This window comes from Cannabis sativa, chromosome 7 (genome assembly GCF_029168945.1).
Source record: "Cannabis sativa cultivar Pink pepper isolate KNU-18-1 chromosome 7, ASM2916894v1, whole genome shotgun sequence".
NCBI classification, from domain to species: Eukaryota; Viridiplantae; Streptophyta; class Magnoliopsida; order Rosales; family Cannabaceae; genus Cannabis; species Cannabis sativa.
In genome coordinates, this window is record NC_083607.1 from 40,597,095 (window position 1) to 40,608,589 (window position 11,495).

At 36.6% G+C, this 11,495-nt stretch overlaps 1 protein-coding gene across 1 annotated transcript; it reads left to right on the forward strand.

Annotated features, from left to right (window-relative positions):
- Positions 1–8,201: 8,201 nt before the first annotated feature.
- LOC133039846 (uncharacterized) lies at positions 8,202–9,185 on the forward strand. Its single transcript, XM_061118849.1, has 2 exons — positions 8,202–8,474; positions 8,561–9,185. The coding sequence occupies exons 1-2, from the start codon at positions 8,274–8,276 to the stop codon at positions 8,786–8,788; spliced, it is 429 nt and encodes a 142-aa protein (XP_060974832.1). The 5' UTR covers positions 8,202–8,273; the 3' UTR covers positions 8,789–9,185.
- The last annotated feature ends 2,310 nt before the right edge of the window (positions 9,186–11,495 follow it).

Below are 11,495 nucleotides of genomic sequence, written 5' to 3' on the forward strand. Positions count from 1 at the left end.
GAACTCTTTCCTCTTGGCGCTTCTAACCGCCTCATTGTAGTATTTCGCGTTGAAGAGTTCCTGGAACCTTTCCCAGGTCATGGTGGTGACATCGTGAATCTGAGACACCATGTCCCACCATACCAGGGCATCCTCCTGGAACTGAAATGTGGCGCACACCACTCTGTCGTTACCGGTGACACCCATGAAGTTCAAGATTCTGGTGATCACCGTCGGCCCACTCGGCTTTCGATACATCCGGACCCCCAGAATACGGAGGTGCTTGCTTCCGAACCGCTCATACAATGGTTCCAATCTATGGGCCGCCACCACTATCTCGGCACAGGCGGCGAGGGCGGTGCCACCGGAACTACGGGCACGGGAACCGCGGGAGCACCCCGCCGTCTCAACCTCTCGAATCTCGAGGTCTTGTTCTTCGATCCGGGCTTGCATCTCCGCAAACCGCAACTCCCACGGGGCTCCCCGATCGGCCGGGAGCCTGGGCAGCCTGTGGCGGGTTCTCAACACCCCGACCACGAGCCCTGCCTCGGGGACCTCTACCTCGGCCCCTAGCAGGTGGGGGAAACCGAGCTCCCTCTCCCTGATTCGACCCCACGGAGTTGCCCCGACTCCTGGTAGTCCGCCTGGCGTCCATCTAATCAGAACCGCCTGCGAAACCAAGAGTTGGCATATCAGGTCGTATTCAAGGCGAGCTTACTAATGCCGCTTAATTTGGAAATTAGAAATGAAACATGCGCCTATTCTACTATCAGGCTACTAACATGCTTCCTAACAGGCTTTTCTTTTTCATAACTGAATAAAATAAACTACTAAAGCAATAAAGGCTTGCGAACCGTGAACCGAGCTAGCTGGCGATGATGATTGTACATGTCGTGACGATCTTCGGAAGACAACCAGCGGCTCTGATACCAAATTGTAACACCCTAACTATCTTAGGCGTATTACGTGATTTTTAAACGTACTGTGCAGCTCGTTGCTAATCAACGAGGTTTATGAAAAAACGTGATTAATTAAAATTTTGCTTTTTCATTAAACTTATAAACCATTTTACAAAAGTCTCGGGATCCCGATTTATAAAAATATTTACAAACGTTTTAACTGTTTAACTTTTACATCAAAATGAAAGTTGTCTAACGACAGTTACAAAAATCTCACCCTCGTCGTCCCGAGGATCGTACGCTCCAGCCTAACCGCCCCGACATGTACAATCTCATAAGCTCGCTCACGGTCCATCAAGAATCGCCTTGCCTTTACCTACACATGAATATAAACTGTGAGTCGACAGACTCAGTAAGAAAAGCATAATAATATCATACATAAAACCGACCGCCGTGTCCAACACGATACCGAGTCCCGCCATTGCCATGTCCAACATGGTGCGAGCACTACCGCCATGTCCAACATGGTACCGAGTTTTGAACGTTCGGGGGACGGTACTATTGACAAGTATCCTCCCCGATCGGTCGAACCGGTCATACTCCGCCGTTGGTCATACTCCGGCTGTACCGACGGGATAGGTCAATAGCACCGAACCACCAACCAAGTGTCGGCTGATCGGTCGAACCGGTCATACTCATTCTTGGTCATACTCCGGCACTGTACCGACGTGACGGGGTTGGATGGTTCGAAGCCTAAATACATATCTAATGTAATCTAGCGGGCTTCCTACATGCACGCTAAACATGTAATCTACATATGCATACCGTTATACTAATCTTACACGGATTCCGATTTCGGGTGTCTTGGTCAACTTGGCGGGCCCGAAGGCCGAACGAGCGGATTCGGCTCCTAAACCATAAAAATCACAACGCTATAAGTGACACGCTAAATCACTTCCCGGACTAAAACTTGAAACTAAAAGTTTCCCGATCGATAAAAAGCATGGCAATACCCCTAAAAACCCAAAAACGAGGAAAACTAGGGTTCTGAAAAATCCCCCAACCGTGAGCCGGTTGCCCAACCGGAATTCCGGTTCTGGGAAATTCTGAACCCCCATCCGGAATTCCGGATGCTCAACCGGAATTCCGGTTCCTCGCAGGCAGCCAACTAAAAATCTCATAACTTGACCAATTCAAACCCAATTGGTCCCAAACTTTCCAGACCTGTTCTATATGCCCCAAATAACAATTCTAGAGCATCAAACCTACCCAGAAATCACATATGCAAAATTCACCATTGGAGCTCAAGCTTTGAGTTCCAAACTCAAGCTTGAGCAAAACCACCTAACATGCATCCTAACCTATTTAATTCTACTCAAGTAAGCATATAATCATCTCTGAAAACATACAAGAACACCCATCAATTCACAGAAACATAATCACACTATTTTACTCCAAAAACCACATTTTTGCATATAAAACTCAAACTTTAAACAATCAATCTAACATGCTTTCAACACAGCTCAATTAACAACAATAATCATGCTTTAATCCTCATAAATCAACAACAAAAACACAGCAGTAACATCTCTCAAAATCACATGCATTTACTCAACTATTTTCACTTAAATTTCAAGAAAACACAAAGGAAATTATAAGGGATCAAACCTTGACTTGAATTACACTTAGAGGAGAAGAAAATCACAAGCTTTAGGCAGAAAATTCCCAGCCCTAGCAGCCCAAGTCTCAGCCGAAAAGAGGGAGAAAGAGAGAGCTTTGAGTGTTTGATTTTTTTTGAGAAAAATGATTTTATTTTCTAAGTTTGGAAAAAAAATGAATAAAAGCTATACATATCATTATATTCAGCCAAATAAACACTTAAGTAATTATTTATTTTCCATTTCATAAAGTCATAAAAGACAAAACACTAATGGGGCAAAAAGACCATTTTGCCCCTCCACCATAAAATCACAAAAGTCATACTAAAGGGGTATTTTTGGGACATTCTAAATTCCCGGCCATTCCCGACATTCCCAATGTCTAAAACCCGTCCCCAAAATACTAACATACTAAGTTGTGATTTCTACTGAGCCAAACGCCGAGTTCCAAAATACCGGACACCGGAAATGCGAAATATAAAAACTGCTGATGACATAATCATGCATATCTGAATTCCATAAATATCAATAATAAATTATTTAAATAGCTATAAATAATTTCATGATTAACATAAATAACTGCTAATTTCCAAATTAACTAAGCGGGCTTTACAGTATGTCTCCTCATCCATTGCATTATTACACTTCTTTGCATCATTGCACTTTATAGCTTCTTCATAAGTTTCTGGTTCTATCTTCTATCCTTTTAGAGTGCTTAACAGTGCATAGGCAATGTCCTCATTCCAAATGTTGAAGCTGTACTTGGAATTCTGTCTAGGTGCTCTTTTAACTTTGTCTCTAGCCAATTGATAGTCCTCCGAAAACTCTGTCTGATTTTCCCTCAGGTTTCCTTGTTGTTCCAACTGAATAGTTTTCTCTCCTTATTCTACCTTAATAGTGTTCTCTCCTTATTCAATCTGAAAATTATTCTCTTCTTGTTGATATATCTGAACAGTATTCTCTCCTTGTTCCACCTGACCTCTACCCTGGTCTAGTTCAATAGATTCTAGCTATTATATATTCTCTTCATCACTTGGAGCAGTAGGCCTTAGATCAAAGTTGATAGAGTTACCTGCATGGTTAGTACTTGGGCTAGAGCATAAAAATTTGGGTTAGTAACAATAAATGGAAAAATATTCTCATTAAATATTACATCCGTGCTATTGATAGTTTAAAACCTTTTTCTCTTACCCAAAGTCTGTATCTTTTTGTTCCTAATGGGTATCCCAACAATACACATTTTAGTGCTCTAGGCTCTAATTTACCAATACTCTAGTGTACATTAGCTGTACACTTTAGTTAATCTTCGTTGAACATTTTCATGCATTTTGATGATGACAGTACTAACACCCTTTACCAAACAAGCTTTGTTGTCTCCAAGAAGTATATTTCCATAAATCTTTTCTTCAAGAGAATTGAATAAAGTTTTGTCTGGACACATATGAATATATGGTACATCTAGAGTCCAAGGTCCAATCTTTTCTTGACTCTATTTTTGTAGCAACAAGAACATCTGTAGAATTATAACTATCAATACTCAGAACAACCTCACTCTTTTTGCCTTTATCATTCTTGTCTTTACTATTGTCTCTATTATTCTTGTTCCTCAGAGTATAACATTCATCCTTGAGATGACCTTCTTTCTTGCAGTAATTACAAAACTTTCCAGCCTTGAATTTGGGTTTTGAATGACTACAACCATTTCTCTTGTTGTTGTGATTCTTTTGTTAATTTCCACCTGAACCATTGCCTTTATGCCCTGTGGTTTTACCTGAGTTACCCCGAGCCATTAGACCTTCACCATTTGATCCTTTCTTGTCATCAGACTTCTTTTGAGTTTCTTTGGAATTTAGTACAGCTTTGACCTTGAACAATGTCAAAGTTTCCTTTCCATATGCAGCATGGTGTCAATAAAATGTTCATTAGACCTTGGCAGTGAACTCAATAAGACAATTCCTTGATCCTTTTCTTCAATCTTGACACCAATATTATTGAGTTCAAGGATGACCTTGTCGAACTCATCAAGATGTTTCCAGAGTTCTCTAGATTCATCCATTCTTAAGGTGTACGACCTTTTCTTGAGATACAACTTGTTAGCCAAAGTCCTTTCAAATAGATTGAGGAAAATTTGTTCCACAATCCAATTGCAGTGGTCTCACTAGAAACCTCTCAGAGAACTTCCTCTCCAAGACTCAAGAGGATGGTACTGTGAGCCTTCTTCTGAATTTCCTTAACTTTCTTCTTGTCTTCCTTGATGTCTTCAAGACATCTTCCTTGATGTCTTCAAGACATTCTGGTTCAATGGCTTTTTATATGCCCTGGTGCACCAACAGAACACATATTTTGAGCTTCCACAGACTAAAATCATTCTCACCAGTGAACTTATAAATGTCAAACTTAGTTGGACTCATCTTGATCGATTCTTGATAATCACACACACAATCTTGATAATTGAAATCCGATGCTCTGATACGTACCCCTTGTGGTGTATAGATCAGCTCAAAAACAATCAAGAACAGACTAAATCATTTAGTGTATTAACATGAATCAACATGTTAAGAGAATTAAAAATATAAATATAAGACAAAAATCAAATCACACCAATATAACGAGGTTCGATTAGTTGCTTAGCAGTGGCAACTGTCTACTCCCCGGATTGAAGAGTCTTTGGCTTCAATTTTTATTGATTCACACTTAGTGTTACAATGGTGATAATCGCCAACAACTATAAACTCACAAAAAATTGAGTTCTATAGCTTTATTTTTGTAAAGAGAGAATTTAGAAGAGGAGGAGAAAGATCTTAAACTAATTTTTTTGACTGTAGTAAAGGTTGATATTTATAAGGTAACGTCTAAGAGTGTTGGAGAGATAGTAATGTCCCCAACTAACTTAACTGTCGAGATTGAAGCTTAAACAAACTAACTGGTTCATATTGAAAACTAACCAGACATGATTAACTTTAACTAACACTACATAATAACCAGGGGCGGATGTATATGGACCTCTATAGAGGCCATGCCCCCCCCCCCCCCAAAGTTTCTATATCCTATATTTTTTCATTTATTTAATTTATTTTTATTATTACATACTATATGGTGGCTCCCACTTAAAGTCAAACAATTTTTTTTTTAGAAAAAATAATAATAAAAAAAATGGTTACTATAAAATTATAAATAAGCCCAACACCACTTACTTTATATTATATATATTGGATAATTATATATATGTATTCTCAAAAAAAAAAAACACATTTGTTTCTTTTTTAAAGGCAATTATTTTCTAAGACACATATTTCTTTTAATTTTTTTTATAATTAAAAAAAAAGTGAAAATTAAAAAATTTAAAAGACCTTCAAAATAAATAATTAAGTATTATTATTCTCTTCTTCTTCTCTCTTAGATAATTAGGTATTACCATTTTCCCATTTCATACATACATACATAAGCTACCATTTTTATAAATAAATGGATTGAATTATATTTTATTTTAATTATTTCTATATATATATTATTTATCATTAAGATGGAAAATAACATCTATATTTAATATTTTGGCAACCATTTCTGATTTATGTTAGTGGTTGGTAAAAACTAGAAAACCAGATATTTTTCCAATTGTGTATAAAGTGATAACTCTTATTCTTATACTTTGCTACAGCTACCACATAACGATATTTTTCAGTTATGAATATAGTGAAGACTACACACTACTACAACGTTAGCCTTTAGAGGCAGTTTTTTCAACCCCATTTATAAAAAGGGAAGCTAAAGGGTGTGAAAATACTCGGTATGTTCGAAACTGACATTTAGAGGCGGTTTTTTGATAAAAACCGTAGGTATAAAATTGCATTATACTATTTAGAGGCAGTTAGAAATTAAACATATTTTTTTTTCTGGACGACCTTATGGCATCGGTTCCTTCATAGGAACCGACGGCATAGGGTACACGGTTTGATGACACGTGTACCCTATGCCGTCGGTTCCTATGAAGGAACCGACGCCATAGGGTCGTCCTATGTATATATCACCAGCTTCGTCTTCCTCCTTCACTTCACACAAAACCCAGCAAAACCTGAGAGACGAAAACCTAGATAAAACCCTCGCCGAACCCACTTTGACCAACCATATCTCCCCCATTTCTCAACCATTTGAGCCCATTTTTTTTTTAAAATCCTCTATTTTCGATACTTAATAACATACACCTAAAAAGTTTTAATTTTTTACCCCCTTTGAGCATCATCCGAACCTAAATAGTAAAGTTTGGGTTTGAAATCCGGCCACCCATTTTTCTTGAGAAATCCTTGAATCTTAACCTCGTTTAAGGTATAAATATTGTTTCTATTCATTTTTATTATGTACATGTTTTATTTTTGGTTTTCGTAAATTATTATTTGAGTTTTTTTATTTTATTAGTAATATTATTGTGTTTTATGTGTATAGTGCCGGGATTTTTTACGGTGGTCGTCGGATTGCGGTTATTAGGTAATAATTTATACCTCAATGTATAGTATATATATGTATTTGTATATTTTATTGAATATTTGTATATAATGTGTGTATATATTGTGTGTATATAGTGTGTGTATATTTTTTTATGGAAATAAATTTTGTAATTGTATTTTATATATTTTTTGTAATATATATTTATTGTGAATAGAATGACATTGGAGGGATTTCATTAGTTTAAAAATAAAAATTTTAAAATTGAATTAGTGTGTGATATAATTTTATTTTTTTGAGATAATAGTGTAAGATATAATTGATTATATATATGTATGTATAATTTAGTAACTAAGAAACTTGTTACAATTTTTTATAACTAGTTATAAGTAATGAAATAATTAATTTTGTAATTTCGTTGTATTTCTTTATATTGTAGGTTCGGCATAATTTTGTGTGTAGCTTATTTGAGCTTGCAATTATAGGTATATACTTTAACTAACTTTTTCATATTATATAATTAATTATCAATGCATGTTAGTTGAGTTTGAATATCTTAAATATTCATCCGTAGTGAAGTAGAATCTGCGAATACATGTACTGCGGTCGGATGGGTGGATAAATTTTGTATTATTTATCTGTTTTGTTTGTTATTTTAGGCACTTGTAAAAATTTTGGGAACGTCCAATTACAGCCGTTATCCTGCTGAAATTTCGGTAGAATTAGGATAAATCTTACTAAAACCATTCATAATATTTACATAACACAAATAACTAGTTACTTATAACATAGTGATAAGAAGTTAGGTCACATAAAAAATAATAATATTCACATTTATGTAAACTTTTTAATTTTACCAACATTCTAATCAACTAAACAACCTAATAACATGAACTAATCTAAAACGAGAATTTGAGTAATTCATAAATTAATATGAATAAATTGTGAGAAACTTAGTTTGTTACATTGTGTAATTAGTAACTAGCTATAATTAGTTACTAAATACATTAACAAAATAAACATATAAAATCCTTCTTTTTTTATTTTTTTTTTCTTTCATTTGAGAGGTTCAATGTGGATTTTTATTTTTGAAAGAAAATAAAGAGCAAAAGTTAATTAAAAGGGGAAAAAAATTTATTTATGCTTTTAATATTTCATATACACTACTTGTTATATATATAGTTAACTTTAAAGTTTGTTTGTTAATGGTGTAGACATGGCCAACTCGGAATCCGGATCTGATTCAGGCGCAGAAAATGAGTGTCCAACCGCAATACCTACACGAGAGCCGACGCAGATGAATGAAATATCCAAACTAATGGATCAGGGCAAAAGAGTGGCCCTCGAGGTTAATGACAAAGGACAATACTGCGGGAAAAGCTATGTGAAGCTCTTATCCACTCTAGGAGTCAGATGCCGGCAGACGATAGGGTTGGCCTATAAAAACTGGAAAGAAGTCAACCCGACTCTGAAAAATAAAGTTTGGAAAGACATACAGGTAAGCTGTTATTTGTTAGAATTTTGATTTGTTTTTCTATTACTTCAAATGTTGACTCTAACCGTGTTTGTTTTCCTTCAAAATAGACGGGGTTCATTGTGCCGGACTCCTTCAAACATGATTGTCTCATCCTAGCTGGGAAGTTAATGAAAGACTTCAAGAATAGGATGACAAAAGACATCATAATGCCCGCTTTGAAAGAGAAGGATCTGGGACGACTGGCACAAGTCCCTGAAAAGCACCCCGAGATCGACGCTGCTAATTGGTGCAAATTTGTTGAAAGTCGACTAACTCCTGAATTTCTGGTACGCTAATTATATTAACACTAAGATAAACTCTTAAATACAAGTACATGTATCTAATGTATTTTTTTGGCATTGTAGGAATTGAGTAAGGTGCAACGTGAACGTTCCTCAAAAATTCAATCTAGACATCGAAGTGGTGGGAGTGGAATGGTGAACGTACGGGAAGCTGTGGTAAGTAATGCTTAAAATTTAATGTGCTATAATGTGCTATAAAATTTAATTGGTACTCATTTCATTGTTAAAACGTTATGTAGAAAAAGGATCTCGAAGTTGCAGATCCCCCCGCCACCGTGTTTGGATTAAATCTCCCACCAAGAGTCGAAAACTTGTCACTGATTACGACAAGAAAATTGCAGAGAAGATAGTAAGTATATATTAATCCTTAATTGAGTTCTACTCATGAGTTAGTGTATACAATTCATATACTAATTGCTTGAATATATGCGTGCATTAGGCTCAATTAGAGGATAAGCTTAGTCAGGGACAAATTTAGGTCCAGGGCCAAAACGATATCCTGACGCAGGCGCTCGGGACACCAGAGCATTCTGGACGTGTCAGGGCTGCTGGGTATGCTATTACTTGAAATGTTATTTATTTAGTTACACAAATAAAATCGTAGCTAATTTGCATTTTATGATTTGTAGGTTCTTGACCAGGGCATCTCAACTGTTCGGCAGGAAGAAAAGGGAAGTTGTCTGATGTTGTGGCTCGGCAAGCGAAGGAGATTGAAAAATTAAAAGCTGAAGTCCAATCCCTTAAGCAGCAGAGAAACGCTGCCAAACAAGAGGAAGAAGGAGAGGTGGCTGGTGAGGCGTATGTTCCACAACCATACGCTCCTCAGGATGAGGTACAACCACAAACTTATGCTGAGGAGTTTATTTCCCTCAACGACCAAGGTATCCTGTACAATTTCGATGACCATGCGACCCTTAATCAGCAAGTACATCTCTGCTCTGACAACATCGACAACATTGTGGCCCGAGGGTATTTGTACGAGCATGTTGGTATAATCCAAGTTCACTGCCAGAACTACGATGATTCACATGCCCGAATTATGGTTTCGGAAATCCTGCAAGAGGACGCTGAAATCCCAGTCCCAATTGAAGAGTGCAGATATGTTAGGGACGTATACCAAATGTTCCTTCCTTGGCCTAAACACTTAATTCTAACAACCGAGGTAACTTCTCTTATAAATTAATTATTAATGATTAGTGGAGTTTGAATATCTTCAATATTCATCCGTAGTGAAGTAGGTTCTGCGAATATATGTGCTGCGGTGGGATGGATGAACAAACTACTATTATATATGTGTTATTTGTCGTTATACAGGCATGTTTAAAATTTTTGGGGTCATTCAATTACAACCGTTATGCTGCCGAAATTTCGGTAGAATTTGGATAAAATTTGATATATATATATATATATTATGTTCTGTTTTGTTTAGGGTCCACTCGCTCAACCGCCCTCAAGACGCGATGCGTCAAAGGGGAAAGCTCTGATGCTTTCTCCACAAGGCCGTGGTGCACGGGAAGATGACTTGTTCACGGAAGAGAAGATGGCGTTGATCCCTAATTCGCTAAAATGGATGATTCATGAATTCCTGAGGCTCAAAGATAAACGTGATATAATCACAATTCCTATCCCCCGAGGATTCATTGCACCGCGTACCCAGATCACGTTATCTGGAGAGGATTTGCAGCAGGTTGCTACGTGTGACTACATCGGCAACCAGGGAATGCTGTTTGGAATGATGTATACTCTTCTTTAATCTAATTAACCTTATATCAAATTATAGTTAAATTATTATAAGACACTAACACTTTTTTTGGCAGGCACATATGGGAGAGCATCAACGGTCTGAGGAAAATTTTTCAAGTTTTACGACCCAGAGCTTCTCATAGTGCATGGGATCACCGATGAAGAAAAGAGTCAGCCTTTTGACGATGCGGCAAGACGATTGGCTAATTGGTTATCATTAATGAATAACAACCACCAAATGTTCTTTATTCCTTAGAATATCGGGTAAACTTTATTAAATTCTTTAGTGCTCATTGTTCATTTCTATATTACGTCTTCAAATTATTTTTATACTATCTTACTTATATTCCAATATAATTTTCTAGGATGCATTGGACGCTAGTGGTGGTTACGCCAAGGAAAATTATCCATTTAAATACTTTAAGTTGTCGCCCAATTCCCGAAGTAATAGAACAAATGATCGGAAGGTAATAATTTAATGACTTCTTATGTAACGAATTTAAATTAACTAACGAATTGAAATGCTAATGTAATTTTCCAAAACAGGGCATTCATGTATATAGGGAACGCACATGAGTATCTTGGCCCGTGGCTAGGAATTAACCAAGCAAACTGTCCAAGACAACCTAAAAGCCAAGAATGCGTTTTTTATGTTTTGAAATATATCACTGACATCGTCGCACGTGCCAACCCCAGCCGTTACATACAAGATCAAAAAGCTCTAAGTTTTAATTATTGATTATACTATATAAATTCTATAATAATAAATATATAATATACATATATATAAACTAATATAAATTTTTAATTTTTTTAACAGTTTGGGGGTAAGAAGCAATACGATCCAAAAATAGAATTGTTACCACTACAGCGAAAGTGGATCGAACAATTGATGGCGGTGATTCACGGTGACGATTGAGGTTGAAAGGTCCAAGAATTTTTCTTCATTATGTAATTT